This window comes from Symphalangus syndactylus, chromosome 18 (assembly GCF_028878055.3).
Source record: "Symphalangus syndactylus isolate Jambi chromosome 18, NHGRI_mSymSyn1-v2.1_pri, whole genome shotgun sequence".
Classification (NCBI taxonomy): Eukaryota; Metazoa; Chordata; class Mammalia; order Primates; family Hylobatidae; genus Symphalangus; species Symphalangus syndactylus.
Window position 1 is genome coordinate 73,995,845 of NC_072440.2, and position 19,193 is coordinate 74,015,037.

At 45.8% G+C, this 19,193-nt stretch overlaps 1 protein-coding gene across 1 annotated transcript in view; it reads right to left on the reverse strand.

Annotated features, from left to right (window-relative positions):
* The window catches only part of LOC129468185 (BOS complex subunit NOMO3-like), a 48,654-nt gene that overhangs the window by 13,791 nt on the left and 15,670 nt on the right, over positions 1-19,193 (reverse strand). The window contains 13 exon segments of the mRNA XM_063623756.1: positions 507-579; positions 581-618; positions 2,556-2,682; positions 2,828-2,987; positions 4,024-4,106; positions 4,192-4,410; positions 7,148-7,243; positions 7,791-7,854; positions 10,807-10,894; positions 12,730-12,866; positions 14,265-14,396; positions 14,694-14,835; positions 16,233-16,407. Coding sequence (XP_063479826.1) covers positions 507-579; positions 581-618; positions 2,556-2,682; positions 2,828-2,987; positions 4,024-4,106; positions 4,192-4,410; positions 7,148-7,243; positions 7,791-7,854; positions 10,807-10,894; positions 12,730-12,866; positions 14,265-14,396; positions 14,694-14,835; positions 16,233-16,407 — 1,534 coding nt within the window.

The following is a 19,193-nucleotide window of genomic DNA, read 5'->3' on the forward strand; positions in this document are numbered from 1 at the left end:
GTCTCCAATACCCCCACCACAGACACTTTGTTACCGTGACTGACAAGATGACCAACTAACACACACTTCCTGAATCCCCACCAGTCAGGGCCTCTGACTGCATCTTGAAAGAAAAACTGCTGCTCTCTTCCCACCAGGTGGAATGTGCTTTTCAGAAGAAACGCAAGCTAACCACCAAACAAGACTCAGCATCATAAACATGATTCTGTGGCAAAACAAGAAGACGCCTAAGAGAGCAGCCACTGTGGCCAGCGAAATTAATTACACTCTCTTAGTGACAAGCAAGTGATCAGAAAACAAGAGTCACCTGTGGAAGGGAACATGAATCAGCAGCATTAAGTTCGAGTAAGAGCAATACTCTAATGACTGTGGGCCCCCAAGAAACTGAAACCACTCCACATTGGTTTTCTCTTCTCACGTTGTCAAGCAACACATAAGTCTCGCATACTACATTCTGGCTCTCTCTCAGGGAAGACAGGCAGATGGTAAATTGCACAACACGTTACCAGGTTTGAGAATGTCAGAATGCCGTTGTCCTGGGTCAAGAGGTTGGAACGAAACAGGCCACCGCTCAGGGATGAGGACTCGCGGGAGCGGCTGGTCATCCTCAGCTTTTATCTGGGGATGAGAAGGTGAGACCAGAGTAAGGTTAAACTCCTACTAACTATGAAGATAACAATTCCACAAGTCAAGAGGTCATTCTTTTAAGGTTTTTTTCTTTTATTGTTACTCAGAGGAGGACAGGGGACCTAATCTTTCTTCTCACAGGTAACTAATGTTATTAGTTTTGTAAGTTTGCTGTGTAGCCTTCTAGAACCTTTTTTTTTTTTTTTTTTTGAGACAAGGTCTTGCTCTGTCACCCAGGCTGGAGTGCAGTGGCACAATCTGGGCTCACTACAACCTTCGCCTCCCTAGCTCAAGCAACCCTCCAGCTTTAACCTCCTGAGGAGATGGGACTATAGGCGCACACCACCATGCCCAGCTACATTTCTGTATTTTTTATAGAGACGGGTCTTGCCATGTTGTCCAGGCTGATGTCAAACTACTGGGCTCAAGCAATCCACATGCCTGGGCCTCCCAAAGTGCTGGGATTAGAGGCATAAGCCACTGTGACCAGCCCAGAACTCTTTCTATGCCCACACAAATCTTATAAACATTACATATTATTGTTCACAGACTGGCAAGTTCATTGAGTGGGTGGAGGAGGTGAAATAAAAATGGCATGTTATGTATACAGTTCTGCAACTTGCTCTCTTCCTCAACAATTTATCCTGGTACTCTTCTGCCAGCCCATAGGAATCTGCCTGTTTCTTAACTACTGCATAGCATTCTAAGGCAGGGGTTGACAAACCACAGCACCTACTTTTGTGGTACACAAGAGACAATCGGAATATCCCCAAATATATATCTCTATGCACTTAGTTTTATTTTTTTTTCCTGAACAATCAATTCCTAGAAGTAGAACTGCTGGATACATGCACTTTAAATTCAGAAAGATACTATCAAATTGCATTCCAAAGTGGCTGTAACCACTTACAGTCCCATAAATTATTTATGCTTGGGAAAACCCACGCTGACCAAAAAAATAGAGATTGTCTTAATTACAGCAAATCTAATCCCTGCAAAACAGTGTTTCGACTGTAACTTCCTTAGCACATTTCCTCAGTAACTACGGAGGCTGTGTGTTTCCGTGTTTATTAGTCACCTGCGTTACTTCCATGAATTTCTTTTCATAATCTTTGTTCATTTTTTTTCTAGTGGGTTGTCTTTTTCTTACCAAACTTAGGAGCTCCTTGTAAAATGGGGATATTATTTACGATACAAACATTTCTTCCGAGTTTGAATATCTTTCAGTTTGGTTCCAAATGTATTCAGCAATACAGAATTTTAAATTTTTATACGATGTAATCTGTCACTCTTTTCCTTTGGCCTATGGTTTATAAATATTCATTCTCAACGATCTCCAGACCCACTCTGTACAATCGCAGCACGCCTCTTCCCAGAAAGGACCGGTGGAAGGGAGCTAGGCAGCAAACGCCTCAGTAAGAACATTCTGTGTCCTTCAATATGGAACAATTATGGACGATAGCTTTAACTACTTCCCAGAAGGTACATAAACATGCTAAAGTCAACAGCTCTCCAAATTAGGCTGCGTGAAAGAATTCAGACCAAAAAAAAAAAAAAAAAACAACAGTATATCCCGTTTGATCCCATTTATATACAAGTTGGTGCAAAGTGATTGTGGTTTGTGCCATTATTCTCAATGGCAAGAACTGCAATCACTTTTGCACCAACCTATAAAACTCGAAAATGCAAACTAACCAATGGTGATGAAACGCAGATCCTCAGCTCAGCGGAAGGGTGGGAGGGAGGGATTACCAAGGGGCAGGAGGAAACCTTGAGGGCCACAGATGTGCTCACTATTTTGACTGTGGAGGTGTTTTCATGGGTGTATTCATAGGTCCAGACTACCACACTGTACCCTTTTTGTGCAGTTTACTGTATGTTAATTACGCCTCAATATAACTGCCTTTTGAAAATACAGTGTTAGTTACCTCAAAGCTTACGCCTGCCAGGGCATAGGCCTTGAAGTCTCCGATGGTTCCTTCCACCGCAGTCAGAACATAGCCCTCCTTCTGTGAGGTCACCGTGTACTCCAGGTCACTGTGCAGGGGGCCAACACTGAAGAGAAGAAAGCAGAATGCTACCAATGGCTTTGTTCACACCCTACAGGAAGCCTTACCGAGCCCAAGGAAACGTGGGCCCCAGTTTCTTCAGAGGACTCCCACGCTGATCCCAGGCAAATGTGTCTCTATCCCGGGCTCACCTGTAGGCACCTTTGTCATCAGTAAAGACTGTGATCAGGGGTGAACTTGCCCCCTTTTCACTGAAGACAATCTCGACTCCTTCCAACTCGGGGTGGATCTGGCCTTATAAAAACAGGCCTGCCTTCCCGTGGATCTCAATCAGCTTCCCTGGGCAGCTTTCTAAGAGGGGAAGAAATAAACACAAGGATGAGGCTTGGCTGCAGAGACAGGAGCATCTTGGTTGGGGGTTTCCCACGACAAAAGTATCTCAATCAGCTTCCCTGGGCAGCTTTCTAAGAGGGGAAGAAATAAACACAAGGATGGGGCTTGGCTGCAGAGACAGGAGCATCTTGGTTGGGGGTTTCCCACGACAAAAGTAGCTAAAACAGACCTTAGAAGCTAGTTCCAAATGCGGTTATTTAATACCCCGGGGAGCTCAATAATCAGATTCAGCCCAAGCCTCTTTCCATCCCTGAAAGGCGTTTCTCAGTGTGAAGGACTTTAGCAAGAGAATCAAAAAACGCTGAAGGCTGGGTTTTTCCTACTACTCTTCCTAGGTTCTCAGGAGGCCACAGATCAGGAGGGAACACTTTATAGCAGACAGGAGGCCGTGCTGCTCAACCTCCAAAGGACCCACTGAGAAAGACCGCCCCAAACAGCCTGCCCGCTAGAAGTCACACTCTTCAACACCCTTACTTCCAAACACGAACCACATAACACCCACAACTTAATGAAGCCACAGTGCTGGGAAAAAAATAATAAGTAGCAAAAGACAAATACTCCACAAGTGATCACTTCAGTCATCCATTCCCCAAAAAAGGACCCTCCCATCATGCTCTGCCAAACAACAGAAAGATCATCAAAGATCATCACTGGCAGCTTTGCGCCTCATCTGCCTTCTGGTGTCGACCTGGTAATGTCAAAGAAAGCCAAGTCCTTTTCCAAAAAGATCAACTCAATTCTAACAGCAAAAGTTACTTTTACTTATCTAAATCAATCAGTCATGCATCCACCAATCCATCCATCCACCCAACCAACCAAACCATCCATCCATCCATCCATCCATCCAACAAACAGTAACATCTGTGTGCCAGAGAGGATGTAAGGTGGCTTACAAAGATGGCTTCACTATAACATCACAAGTCTACTTGTAAATGCAGGCAAGGGAACAATTGTAAAGGTGTGTGTGACATTCGCTTGCTGAACTGACATTTACCTCCACTGACAACGGCTTCCATTGAAGGGGGATAAAAGAGCAGCTCTTTAGATGATGGTGTAACAGTGATTTTCTCTCCAGACCTAAAATAATTAATATACTTCAGTTTGGCGGGTCCTGTCCCCACAGAACAGAGGACACTGTAGGGAAATGCACAAGAGAGCTTACCGTGCCCAGTAAGAGAAATCATATGAGAAGGGGCCTTGTAACTCATCTACCATCTCCGGCACGGGAGGCTTGGTCATTCTTCCTTCGCCTTCCTCTTTGCCGTTCTTCTCCCTCTCCTGCCTGCGGGCCTCGATCTCCGCCAGCTGCTGCTCCCTCCGCAGCTCCTGCACAGACTTCAGAGGGCCTAAGACCAAGGCGGGTTCACTGTCAATGGACGAACTAGAAGAAAGAAATGGCAGCCCCTAGGACGTGGTTGCGTATCCTTGTGGTCAGTGGGAATTTGACCTTTCTACAAGTATGGACTTGCCAGTTAAAAACTGGACATCTTGTCATGACATCACGGTGGAGGAGCCTTCTGTTTTAAATAAACTAGTAGTTTCACAAAAAATAACAACTGAGCTTCGCAGTGATGGTGGCAGTATCTGGTAGATCTGGGCTGGAATGAAATACGGTTGATTTTATGGTGACTGGATATAAGCTTGTCAGTTTCCATGTAGGACGTGGAGTTTTCTCCATGCCACCATCCTCTGTTCCTTCATTCTACCTTCACTGAGAACTGCTCTGATAGAGAACTACGTACCAGGGATACAGCATCGACAAAACAGACCACACTTCCTACCCCTGTGGAATCCACCTTTCAGTGGGAAGGGGATGAAAATACACAGAAAAATAATACCAAAGGAAAAGTGCAATAAAGAAAAATAAAGCAGTGTGGGAAGACAGAGAGCCCGGAGCACTGTTTTACTTTAAAGGGACAGTCAAGGCCTTTCTGATAAGGTGACATTGAGAAAAGGTCTGAAGGGAGGGAGAGAATGGGCCATGCAGCTCTCTGGGTAAACAGTAGCTCGGGCAAAGCGATGCCAAGTACAAACTCCTTGGAGAGAAAGCTCACTCAGATGTTCAACCAATGGCAAGACCAGCCCAGCCTGGGGCACAGGGGTCCACGGAAGAGTCATATCTGTCAGAGGGGTCCAAGGGGCAGCAGGTGTCAGACTGAGACTTTGCAGGCTTGGTGCCGACCTCGAGTCACTGGAGTTTTCAGTCGAGGAATGGTATGATAAAAGAAATCGCTCGCTGCTTCATGGAAAACACACAAAGCAATGGCGGAAACAGGAAGGCCAGCTGGGAAGCTGCTGCAATGATCTCAGAGGGGGGTCAGACCAAGGCTGACGGCCACGTGGTAAGAAGGGAAGGCCAGCTGGGAAGCTGCTGCAATGACCCCAGAGGGGGGTCAGACCAAGGCTGAGGGCCACGTGGTAAGAAGGGACTAGGTGACGGGTGTAGTTTGACTGGAAAGCCAAGGCTTTGTTGGGGAATTGGCTGGGCCTAGGGTGCAAGGGAAAGAAGAATCAAGAAACAAGGAGAAAGCGGGAGCTGCCATATCTGAATCAGAAAAGACCACAGGGGCTCGTGGAGGGCAACTGTCAGCAGTCGGATTTTGGGTCTGCTAAGTACAAGATCCCCAGGGGGGATCCGAGTGGCTCTGTCTAGCTGGAAGATGCATTCCATATAACCTCCGGCACAAGCAAGCAACACAAACACCCTTGTGAAGTTACAAAAATGAATGTAATTGAGCTGAAAGGAGGTAATACACAGTTACTACTGGTAAGAAGGTAGATTGCTAGTCCTATCAGTAATTCATACTTTCCAAGCAGGAAGACAATAAATGACAGTAAAAGACAGCAACAGGCACATTCTGGGCACACAACGGACCCTCACCAAATCCACCCCCAGCTAAAAACCTGGCTCTCCATCACCAGAAACCAGGGCCAGCCCTGACATTTCTCCTGCCCTAACACAGTGGTCACTTTAGTGCCACGTCTCATCAACTCAGTCCTTCAACGACTCTCCAACTGGTCCGTCACTCTCCATCTCCGCAGCCACCAGTCTGGGGCCCCCATCACCTCCCTCTGCCTCCACCACCTCCCACTCTCAGGCCTCTTCTGTCTGTTCTCCACTCAGCCGATAGGGGGACCTTTCAGGAAGAAAAAAGTCATTCCTCTATGTAAAACACCTCAATTGCGTCATGGGACAAAGACTATGGACCTTAATATGGCCTGGCCCCCCGCAGCCTACCTGTCCTGCATGCCCCCAAGGTCAAGCTCAAAACACTCAGAACAGCTGTCATTTTACAGTTCTGCATGGGAGTCTCTGACCACTGTTCCCCCCATGAGACTGTCAATCCCATGAGTGTAGGGGCTGTGGCCTCATAAGCCCAGTGCCTAAACACTGAAGACTCTCAGTTATTCAGTCATCATGTACTCTGCAGGGATGAAGAATGGATAAACAGATGGTGGACAGAAAGATGGAAACAGCCGGAAAGGTGACTCCAACCAGAGGCAGGGGGGAGACAGTGACTGTGATTCCCATTCTACTTGACAAAGACGATCATGTTGCCAAAACTCTTTCATTTCTCAAGAAAATTGGGGTGTCACAGGTACCTCACCACACTGCAAAAATTCCCTGAAAGGCGACATTCACATGAACGTGACCCTCGGTAAGGGACTTGCCTTTCAAATACTTCCTCTCTCACAACCCTTCTCTTATACCAGGTGCCATCTCTATTTCCCAAGCCTTCAAGCAAAAGTCTAAAGAAAAATAGGCAATTTGAATTTGCTAAAACACTTGAAATACAATGCAGAAACCTCTGAGATTTTTTTTTCCTTAGCAAAGATGAGAAGTACAAAGAGTTCAAACAGAAATTGAAGATCCTGAAACAAGCTGTCGCAATGCTCTTCCTCACCCACAGGTACTTTCTGAATCAGAAAAGGAAAGGATCAAGGCTGCTGGGAATTGACGGCAATGGCGATGTCCTATAAGAGAGGGAAGGCCATTTTTATATACATCTAGAGATAAGAAAGCAAAACTAATTTCCAGACAGCCTATTAGAGACTCCCCAGGCCCCATCCACACCCTCCCCCACCACTCTCAGCCCACCGCAGATCGCTCATCTTACTTGATAGTCACAGTGACATCCATCATTTTGTCGGTGGTGATAGTTCCAAGGACATGGTGGCGAATGGCTGTCAATGTCAAGATACTAGGTGAAGACCTACAAATCACAGGAGAGGAAACACTCGAACCTACTCATTCTCAGAAGATCATCAGCAATACCCTTTTTGGGCATCCTTCCTCACCCTAAATACACTACAGAAAATTGCTCTTAGTCTGGGGTAAAAGAACTCTGGAGATCCAGAGAAGTATTTTAAAGAGTAAACTAATTCTCCACTCCACAACTTTACGCTTTCAATTCCCAGTGAAACCCACATACATCTGTAAAAATATAAAAATGGCAGACTTGAGCTTGACAGATGCCCATCGGTGAGGGCTGGGAGATTTGACAAAGCTTCTCTTTAAGGCACTTCAAAAACACAGCCCTCTATCCTGGGGTTACAGAATTCTTGGGAAAGGGATCCTATCTCCGGTTCCTCAGTAACTAATCCAAGGATCTTAAAATCCTTATCTAGAAATGCGGCTGAAGGCCTAACTTTGCCACTTTCAGAAAAAAATACAAAAACTCCTTTTGTTCTCTGAAGTAAATGAAGAATCCTCCACAGAATGTACACAAATACCACAAAGCATTCAATTCCCAGGCTTACGTGTCATAGGTGTAGAACGCTTGCTCAAACCGGTGGCAGGAGCGAGGGGTCACTTTGTACACACCTACAGACAGGAAATCAAAAGTAATTTTCAGAGAACGGCATCTATTACACTGAACAATTCCAACATCTGAAATCGAGTGGCAGCTCTTTGCATGTGAAAACTCAAACGTATCGCAGATGTGCCATAATGGGATCAGAAATACTAGGCAGGCAACGTTTTCACTGCCTATGAAGGCTTTTTACCAATGACCTGATCCGTGCAACGGCCCAATCACAGGCACACGGTTATCATTTTCCATAATGTAGCAACTCACACTAGTTAAATCTACACAGACCAAGTGAACAGACCCATGCACGAGAAGGAACAGAAAGTACATTTCTACTGCAGATTGGACTGAGGATAATTTTCTACTTAAAAGATTCTATTAAGGATCCAAGAGATAACCACAGCCTCAATTTCTTCCTATAAATATTCCTAAAAAGGAGGTGAGGAGTAAGGGAAGCCCCAGAAAAGTGTGAGTCTGTGTGGGAGGACACTCCGAGTAGGGGTACATTTCATCACTTGCCAGAGGAACACAGTCAATTTCAGGAAGATACAAGGAATAATAATGTATTTCCCCAAATCATCATTAACCAATATTTTGGCCACACTTCCTACAAAAACCTGAAATTAGCTAAAATCACCCTGGTGTTTTCATTGCACTCAACAAGCCCCAGAGTAGTTACCATCAAAAAAAAAAAAAAATTCAGGTTTCTCTGTTCGTTCTGTTTGGTCTTTCATTCAACAAATATCAACAGAGCACCTCTTCCTGGCCAGGTATTGTGCAAGGTACTAGTACACAGTGGGGAGTGACAGAGCAGCAGTCCCTGTCTTCATAGAGTTTACCATCCACAGAGAGGGGGAGCATTTGACAGCCACAAATATATCAATTGTGGCACATGCAAGAAGGGGACAGAAGTGAGTGCTGAGGGAAAGAGTGTAGGAGGCAGGCCTAAGTGGCCCTGGAGGCCATCCTTCCCCAGGGAAGCAATACTGAACTGATGGGTAAGAAGGCCCCAGCTAGGAGAGGCAGGAGGACATGTCCACAGAGAACAGCATCTGCCTCACAGCTGGCTCCTTTTTTCCTCAACAGGCATCCTTCCTGCCTTGAGAACAAACCCTGGTTATGTTGAGGGTGGCAACATGCTCAGCCTCAGGCAGCATACCCAACTGTCCCAGCCTCCCTTGCAGCTAGAAGTAACCATGTGGCACGGTTCTGGCCAATAATACAGACAAGTAGCTTACTGGAGGAGGGGGCGCAAGGAAATGTTTGCCTGCCCCCTCCTCGACTTCCTCCTTTAAACGTAAGTTTTCTAACCACAGCCATCTAGAAAATATAAGGCAAAAAATACAAGGGAAAGGCCTAAAGAATCACAAAGACACCACCCCTAACATCTACCAGCTGCTGAACCCATGCTGGCCGCCACACACTGTCACACTTCTTTATTGAGCCAAATAAACTACCACTTGCTGACGGCACTGCTGTATGGATTTTGTTACATGTAGCCAAAGGCAGCTGAACTGACACCCGGAAGGACAGAGTGGCTGGAGTAGAAGGAGTGGCAGACAGGGCTGGGTTACACAGGAGCTAAGGTCAGGTTAAGGAGTTTGTATTTTATCTTGGGAACCAAAAGGAGGAGCCACTGAATTATTCATTAGGAAAATGCAAAACAAAACCACAATGAGACACGACTTCACATCTACCAAGATGACTATAAGAAAACAGACAATAACAAATGTTGGCGAAGGAGGTGAAGAAACAGGAACCCTCGTGCATTGCTGGTGGGAGTATCAAATGACACAGCCTCTGTGGAAAACAATTTGACAGTTTCTTAAAAGGTTAAACATAAATTTATCACACAATGCAGCAATTCCATTCCTAGGTATTGAAACAAGAGAAATGAAAACATGTGGACACAAAGACTTATACAAGAATGTCCATAACATTAGTCCTAACAGCGCCAAACTGGAAACCACTCAAATATCCACCAACTGGTAAATGGATACACAAAATATCATCTAACCACACACCAGAATACTACACAGCAATGTAACAGAACAAACTACTGATATGTGCTATGACACAGATAAACTTCAAAAACATGTTAAATCAAAGAAGCCAAACAAAATGCCAGCATCGTACGATAAACATCCAGAAAAAGCCAATCCATGGGGACAGAAAATAGATCAGTGGCTGGAAACAGGGATTAACTGTCAACAGGCACAGAGGATCTTACCCTGTGAGTGATGAACAGGTCTAAAACTGGATTCTGGCCATGGTTGTGCAACTTGATAAATTTACTACAGATCATTTCATTGTACATCTTAAATAGGTGAGTTTTATGATATGCAAATTCTGTCTCCAAAAAAAGCTATTATAAAAGAGACAGAGGGTTGGGTGCAGTGGCTCACACCTGTAATCCCAGCACTTTGGGAGGCTGAGGTGGGCGGATCACTTGAGGTCACGAGTTTGAGACCAGCCTGGGCAACGTGGTGAAACCCATCCCTACTAAAAATACAAAAGTCAGCTGGATGTGGTGGCGGGCACCTGTAATCCTAGCTATTCGAGAGGCTGAGGCAGGAGAATCGCTTGAAAACAGGACGCAGAGGCTGCAGTAAGCCAAGATCGAGCCACTGCACTCCAGCCTGGGTGACAGAGCAAGACTCCATCTCAAAAAAAAAAAAGAGAAAAAAAAAATAAGAAAGAGCGAGAAGCCACTGAAAGATTTTAAGCAAAGTGGAAAATGATTCAAATTTTAAAACAGCACTATAAAGAGACGTCACTGGCCAATGGTATATTTTTGGAGGTGAAAGGGCCCAGTAAGAGAGACAGAAAAATAAGAGCAGGTTGAACACACTGAAATTGAAAGCTTGGTGCAAACAGAACCAAGGTAGAAAAAAATGCCTTCAAAACCATCCTCTGGTGCCTTTCCATTCTTCTAATTCATGGCACATCAATCCTTCCAAACTTACCAGGCTTGGACAGGCAGAATCGGTTGACTCCTTTGGAGAGGTTATAAATCCCCACATTCTCACGTCCATTTCCATCCTGATAAAATTCCTAAGGGAGCAAAGCCAATACAATGACTTACTAGGAGAGATGGAGACACCAAGATGATTAATAATATTTCTCTTTCCAAACCAGTCATCTGCTTTGCCCATTTATCATCGGAGCAGTTGGGTGCCACAGGAAAATTAAAAACCTCCCAAAACTTCCAACAAAAGTGTGCTATTTTTCATTCAATCAACTAGTATTTATTGAGCACCTGCTATGTGACAGACACAAGGCTGGGCCTTGGGAGTCATGACCACGGCTCCTGCTCTCACAGGGCTTATGTTCTAATACAGGAAGACAAAATCAATGCGTCAACAAATAAATCAGTGATCTCAACTGCTCAGTAACAAAGCCTTGAAAACAAACAGGAAAGCAAGAGAAGAACAATCCCCACCTAGGGGTCTTTAGCTTGCTGGTCCCAGGGCACATCTCTCCTGAACAATAGGGCTGCAGCCTGAATGAGGAGGGAAAACCAACGACACGTGTTTCTGGAGAAGACACAGCACTCCAGGCAGAGGGGAGAGTATGTGCGAAGGCCCCGAGGAGGGAGTGAGCTTGGTGTGGGACTGGAGAGGACCACTGCGGCTGGGGCCCGGCGAGTGAGGGGAGAGTGGGAGGAGATAAAGAAGGGGTTAAGGAAGTGTCAAAAAAAAAAAAAAAGATCTTATTACAAGGGAGCTGGAAATCCACTCCACTGCTGGGAGGGAAAGGTTTCCTAAATATCTATCAATTATTATGAACCGGATATTAATCGATCTCCTATAACAAATCAGCCTGTCGAGTTTTTGTAATTAAGCAGTTAGGGGAGTAAGCTGGCACGTGAAACACCAGTTTGAATTCTTCTAGTTTCTCTACAGAGAAACTAAGACCTGACAATGACATCTGCCGCCGCTCGACATCAAAACATTATAGAAAATTCACGAAGGGATCTACAGAGGTGCTCCCGAAACCCATTTCACACTGCCTTTCAGGCCACAGAGACCACAGTCAACAAGAAGCTAAGAGCCTGTTTACAGCTTCGTCCTCTGCGCTGGAATAAATTTACCAGAGAAGGTGGAGCACAGTGGCTCACGCTTGTAATCCTAGCACTCTGGGAGGCCAAGGCGGGTGGATCCCCTGAGGTCAGGAGTTTAAGACCAGCCTGGCCAACATGGTGGAACTCTGTCACTACTAAAAATACAAAAAAAAAAAAAAAATTAGCTGGGCATGGTGGCACGCACCTCTAGTCCCAGCTACTTGGGAGGCTGAGGCAGGAGAATCGCTTGAACCAGGGAGGTGGAGGTTTCAGTGAGCCGAGATTGTGCCACCGCACTCCAGCCTGGGCAACACAGCAAGACTCCATCTCAAAAAAAAAAACATATAAATATATATATCAGAGAAACTCACTTGGCAGTATCTTAATAAACAAGAGCGGGGTACACCAAGGACACTTTGATACCTAAGAGGTTCACTTAAGCCCTGCCATAACCCTGAGAAGTAGGTATTAAGATCTCAATTTTCAGTGAAAACTGAGGCTGAGAAGCAGTAAATGAATTCACCCAAAGCTATTATTACTAATAATATAAAGCCAGTGTGCTCTGCACTGTACCAAAGGCCACCTCGAATCACCAGTCAGATTTAGTGCAGGGCCAGGACAAGGAAACCTCCTAAATACAGGGGTCCTTCCACTGAGAGACTATAAATGCTTCCTGATTATGCACTGCGTAACAGGTGGGCGAGCAGAGAGGCAGAAAAGGAAATCTGACTTGACTACGTTTACAAGATTCCTGGCATGTTAGTCTTTCTTGATATCCACAAGGTGAGGGTTTTTCCAAATAAGAGACTCTGTAAGCCGTACATACCAGAGTGATGGCGTGAGACAGGGAACATCTCAGCATGTAGCCCGTCTGCCTGAACTCAACTGCAGACACGTCATCCTCTAGCACTTCCACCTCCAGGCTCTTGTTCTTCCAGCACCAATCCTCATGCATGATGCCTACTGCAAAAGCAAACACCAAAAACGGATACATGGGCGTGGAGCACACCACCTCCCTGCACACCACGAGAAACAATGACCATGAATTAACTAATTTTAAAAAGCAGGTGTGTATGTGGACATAAAGATAGAAATATACACATACATATATTTATAACTAGCAGCATTTGGAATAAATTACTGCTAAAGAAAACCTGGAGCCGAGCGTGGTGGCTCACGCCTATAATCCCAGCACTTTGGGAGGCCGAGGCAGGTGGATGGCTTGAGGCCAGGAGTTCAAGACCAGCCTGACCAACATAGCAAAACCCCATCTCTACTAAAAATACAAAAGTTATCCAGGCATGGTGGTGCATGCGTGTAATCCCAGCTACTCGGGAGGCTGAGGCAAGAGAATCTCCTGCACCCGGAAGGCAGAGAGGTTGCAGTGAGCCAAGGTCGCACCACTGCACTCCAGCCTGGGTGACAGAGCAAGGCTAAATTTCAAAAAAAAAGAAAGAAAAACTGGAACCAACACCATTACATCAAGAAACAAATCTAATGGGGCCTGTAAGATCAGGCTGCAAATAAGGTATGCAGGGATCCACAAACTTTTTCTGTAAGTCTTTTCTGCTTTGCAGCCCACATGCTTTGTCCGTCTCAACCACTCGACTTGGCCGCTGTTACACACGAGCAGCCATAGAGAATCCATAAACAATTGGGCAAGGCCGTGTTCTAAGTAAACTATGCTTATAAAAATAGGCAGTTTTTTAGTCTGCCAAGCCCTGCCATAACAGAAAATATTAATACAATTCCAGAAAAAGCAGTCTGTTTTATAAGCTATCCACAGATAGCAGCTCCAAGCTGATTTCTGAAAAAGCAGATATACAGGCAAGAAGTGGCTTCTTGAGAAGGGCAAGGAAAAAGGAAGTAACACTTTTGGGCACCAGCTACTTAGCTGGCTGTCTGCACAATGGGCTTCATAAACTTTACTTCTTTTAGTCTTATATTCTGCAGAAAGGTTCCATTACGTCTATTTTACAGATGGGAAAACTGAGTTTCGGGGAGGTCAAGTAGCTTGCCATGGTCGGTACTCAGCACCAGTACTGCTAAGTTAGTAGAACACATCAGTGGAACTATTTCACACTCCTTTTTCTGGCCTTTAGAAATAAAACGCCGTACTTCGGGGCACCCTCCCTTAACAGAAGCAGCCAGTGGGCTGTGCGGACAAGGTGGCGGTCACCTCAGGGCTGGACTCCTCCATGCTTGTCCAGCGCTAAATAAGGCAGTCAAGGTCACGAGGCAAAGACGACTTAAAACAAGGAAAGGTACAGGGTCGTGATACAATTTGAGACCTGGGTTTTAGAAAGTTTACAAAGACAGGAAGTGTGTGAGGGCCACAGGATGTTGCATTCCAATTCTTACTTTTGTATTTTCCAGGGAGCACGTTGTCAAAGGTGAAAGTCATGGAGTTGACCTTGCCGGAGAGCTGGAGGCTCCGCTTCTCACCCTGGCGGCTCAGGGACTGTAGAGTCACCAGCAAGTCACCGCAGGTGTCTGCAGGAAAAAGAAGGGAGGGCCCCATGTGACCCCTCACAAGGCTTCAGCACAGGTTTGAATCCTAACCCTATGTAATAGCTTCTTGCTACTGCTGAGCTCCTAAGAGGCAACGGCCGGAGGAGGAGGGGGTGCTTCTTTCAAGCTAACATGCATCCACTTGACTCCAAGAAGCCTCCATCGCACGCAGGTGATCAGTAGCAAACAACAAAGGCAAAAGGAAAAGTTTCCCAAATCCCACTCCTACCAGCTGACTTCTTTGAAACTATGTGTTCTTACTTTCCAGTGATATCTTACCCAAACAAGAGACTTTCCCAGAAACTGATGCCAAGAACTGTACAAAGGCCACATCCATCACGGGCCTGTCGGTCACAGCAAGAGGAAATGTCTGGGGTTTCAATGTCAGCCCTGCTCTGGTCTCTGCCTCAGGAACCATCACCTACGGAAACGTGGATGGAACGTTAGAGGCTGCATTCGAGAAGATCTTCCCCCTGACCTACAGGCGCTAGAACATTCATCTGAGACCAAGGCTAAAGAGATTTTGGAGGCCAAAGGTTCATTTCCAGGCTGATTTTACAATCAGAACAAATCCACCAATAACTTGTGTAAAGTAAACACAGTTCTATCCAGATGGAAAAATTAGCCTCAACAGACCCATGTGTATGAACAAAAGTCTTTCTGGCCTAATTCCCCACAGGCACACAAAGCAGACACGCCTCACTTACATACTAGAAACCATACTACATCCCAGTCCCTTTTCCCGGCTTCGGATCACTTGTAGCATAAGCTCTGAACCTGTCAACACTATGTGGATGACACTTTGGTGGAATTAAGTCATTTTCTTCTTCCTATTGTTCTGCGTGCCTTTCATGGGCTAAGAAGAGGAACAGGTGAAGGTAGCAGCGGTCAACTCTTTCATCCCTAGTAAAGATGACACTGCCCTTCCTCGGAAAAGTCCATCACGCTTCCAAAAGGGCTTCCAAAGGCCTGTAAATGTGGACATCTTCGCAGGAAGCCAGCTACCATCTCACAAAGGCAGCTGTCAACCCACACACCACGCTGTTCTGTGGAAGCAAGGAGAACGCAATCTCCTACCCTGTTTCCCACAGGGGGAGGGACCCCACTTTGCCCTAGTGGAGAGAAGAGTGTAACAGGGAACCTTCCTGGCCCTCTCCCTTTGTGTTATTTGCTCTTCCACAGGGAGGAAGGGCAGCTGCTGATTTGATGGGTGAGAGCCCACGGAAACTGTCTCTCCCCAAGGGCAGGGCCACTGCACTGAAAGGCATGGTGGGCTGACCTCTGCTCTGTCCTGTCTCTTGCTTCCTTGGGCCAGCTGTGGCTTGGGCCTTCACCATGGTGATGAGACCACAGGCCAGAGCATCTCCCCCTTCTCAGCCTGCCTGAATGGATAAGTCGCATGGTCCCTGCTCAGCCATCTTGAAGTCAGGGCAAAGCAGGAAATGGGAAGCTCCGTTTTGGCCTGGGGTCCCAGAAGCCATGCATTGTGGCCATTTTTGAGCTGCCATTAGTAGAGTTCATTTTTGGTGTCCTCTTGGACTCATCGATATTCTATAGCAGCCAGAAGCCTAAAGGTAGAGGAGTGACTGGCGGCCTGATACTAACAAACACCAAGACTGGAAAAAATGGAGGCAGATGGCATTATTTTTTTAGCTCGATGCCTACCTGGCTCTACTCTACTGGTGCAGGATTGTAAAGACTTAGAAACAAGAAGTTGGAAACTGCAATGCTCCTTCTCTAACCCCATTCGAGTTATAACCCTTCTAAAAATCACTGCTTTTTCTCAAAACATTTTAAATTTAAAACAATGCATCGCACCTGAACTTTGTAAGTCCCTGGTTTTGCTTTAAAACAAAATGATCCATGAGCATCCGTCTCCACGGTGACCAAAGACTTGTCCTTGTCTTGAGATGACAGGACAACTTTGTATTTACTCATCTGCTTGACGGTGTCGGGGAAGCGAATGATTGATATCTGACCACAGACACTGAACCTGCAAAGAGAACACCATTCATTCCAGCACGAGGACTCAATTGTAACAGGAAAGGCTCTTACCCACCAAAAAAGACGCAGCCCTCTCCCAGCCCTTGTTCCTGAGAATAGTCTAATCTTAATGAAGAGACAGAATGCAGTCCAGATGATTCTGGTTTTAAAAAGTAACCTTCATTCTGGTTTTAAAAAGCAACCTCCAGAAGGAAGACTGGGCCTCTTTCTACAGAACAGGGGCCCGTAGTGGGGCTGTTTGTCTGTTCTGGGTGACATCTGGCAATCCCCCACTGCAGAGGCAATTTTAAGAAAATCTGCAGATAATAAAAACGTTTCAGGTAACTGGATTGTTGACAGTGGAGCTGCCTTGGACTGAGAATGTGGGCTAGCCCTTAACAGCTAGAGCTCTAAGCTGCCTAAGAAACTGTGGCATTAACCAGGCCATCAAATAAGTCAGGATTATCAAAGACGTCTTCCTTGCTTGTGATTATATAAAACACATGGATGAAAGCAAACTGGGAGATTGGAACAGAAAAGGTAATTAAGTGAAAAAATGCAAAGCTAAAATTGAACTCCTTGGGAGGCAGGAGCCACAAACGTAACTTATAACTGAAAAGCCCTATTAAGGTAATGATTCCAATCTGAGATTCTAAATAAGGAGTAAGGTGTTGCAAGGCATCCCTCGAAACACACGAGAGGCCCCTCTACAAAGACCATCATCCTTGGAGTGCTGGTCTTCATTTCTGAAGCAGTTGGTGTGTTAAAGTGTAATAGTACATCCTAGCTGGGGGTCACAGTTGTCTTTTCAACTGTTCGTTTTAAAGAATCTTCAAGAATCATTTTAGATAAAAAATTAGTTACTTTTGACATAATCAAGAATGTTGGATTCTGACAATTAGGGATACATTAAATGTTGGAACCACCGCTCGGCCTCAAATAAAAAATACAGTGGAAAACACAAGGAAATGGTGGAAGACTGTGTATGTGAAATCTAGGAATCATGAAAAACACAGTCATTTCTTCAGAGTGAAGGGACTACCCAGCTATATGAGCTCACTATCTCCAGCATGGATCAACAAACTACAACCCAAGGACCAAGTCAGGGCCCCCTTCCTGTTTGTGTATGATCTAAGCCAAGATAAAGGGTTTTACATTCTTAAGTGGTTAAAATTTAAAACAAAAAAATTAAAAGAAAGATAATATTTCACGACATGTAAAAATTATATGAAATGCAAATTGTGCTGTCCAAAAATGTAGTTGTGTTGCACCCTGCCCATTCATTTACAAATTGTCTATCTCAGCTGTTTTCCTAGAGATCGTATGGCTCACGATGCCTAAAATACTTATTCTCTGGCTCTCCACAGAGAAAGAGTCCCAATCCCTGACCTAGCATATGCATTCCGGTTCTCACTACCTCCTACCCCAAACTTACTTTCTTAGCTCCTATGACCTCATGCTCCCCAGGTCCCCCTTGGGCCACCTGGCACTCTGTTTTTGGCCCACTGGTCTTCTAATTCTACCTGTACATACATATTTGAGGTCCTGGCTACCACCTGCAGCCGAATCTTCAGGATTTACCATCCATCCAAGCACCTATTGAAGAGCTCCACCTAGTGGTCCTACAGACCAACGTGGCCAAATCTGAACCCTCATCACCTAACTGGCTTCTCTTTCTGTCCCCAGCCATCACACCTCTCAAGCTGGGCACCCTAAATATCTTACCAGTCTGTCCCTGACTTCCCTACAAGGCAAGCCCTTGTCGTCTCTGCTTTCAGACCTCCTGTGCCCAACTCCTGTCCCCTTCAAAGCCACTCTCCTCCATGCCATTGTTTTCAGAATGCCCTATTGAAAACAATGATCAAAGCTTGTTATCTTTTTTTTTTTTTTTTTTGAGACGGAGTCTTGCTCTGTCGCCCAGGCTGGAGTGCAGTGGCGCAATCTGGGCTCACTGTAAGCTCCGCCTCCCGGGTTCACGCCATTCTCCTGCCTCAGCCTCTCCGAGTAGCTGGGACTACAGGCGCCCGCCACCACGCCCAGCTAAGTTTTTTGTATTTTTAGTAGAGACGGGGTTTCACCGTGGTCTCGATCTCCTGACCTCGTGATCCGCCCGCCTCGGCCTCCCAAAGTGCTGGGATTACAAGCGTGAGCCACCGCGCCCGGCCAAAGCTTGTTATCTTAATGCTCAAAACCACTCATGGCCCGTTGGCCCCAGTGGGAGAAGGCCCCTATGCCCCGGTGGGGTGTGAGGAGGTGCTATGGGGTTGGCCTCATCACCACCTTCACCTGCCAGTATATTCTGCTCCAGTAGCACCCACCTTTACACCCGCAGCCACCTCATGCTGCTATGAGACTGCCTGACTTTGTTCGTGCCGCGCTTCTCCCAAGCAGACGCTGCACTCTCCTTCTAAGCTACTGTTTTGTGACCACCTGTTAGGTCTAAAGCTGTTCTGCAGGTTACATGCAGGTGGATCTGGGGTCTGACTCCAAAGCCCGAGTTCTTGGCACTACACAATCTTGCTTCAGATGATGGTAAAACCACATGAATTCAACCACAAGATGTCCCTGCCTGTACTTATAGTATAATGAGTAACTACAAGCAGGAAGAACTACGCCAATGACCTGAAGCATCTTCCAATAAGCTTTCTCAACCAACGATACCATCTTCCAAAAACCCTCAAAGATTAAGCAAAGAGGGGTCCTGTGAAAGATCGTGAAAGTCAGACATGAAAGATTTTTGAATTACACAAGCCCATTTTAACTCGAAGCAAGGGACTTTTCATTAAGTATCCGACA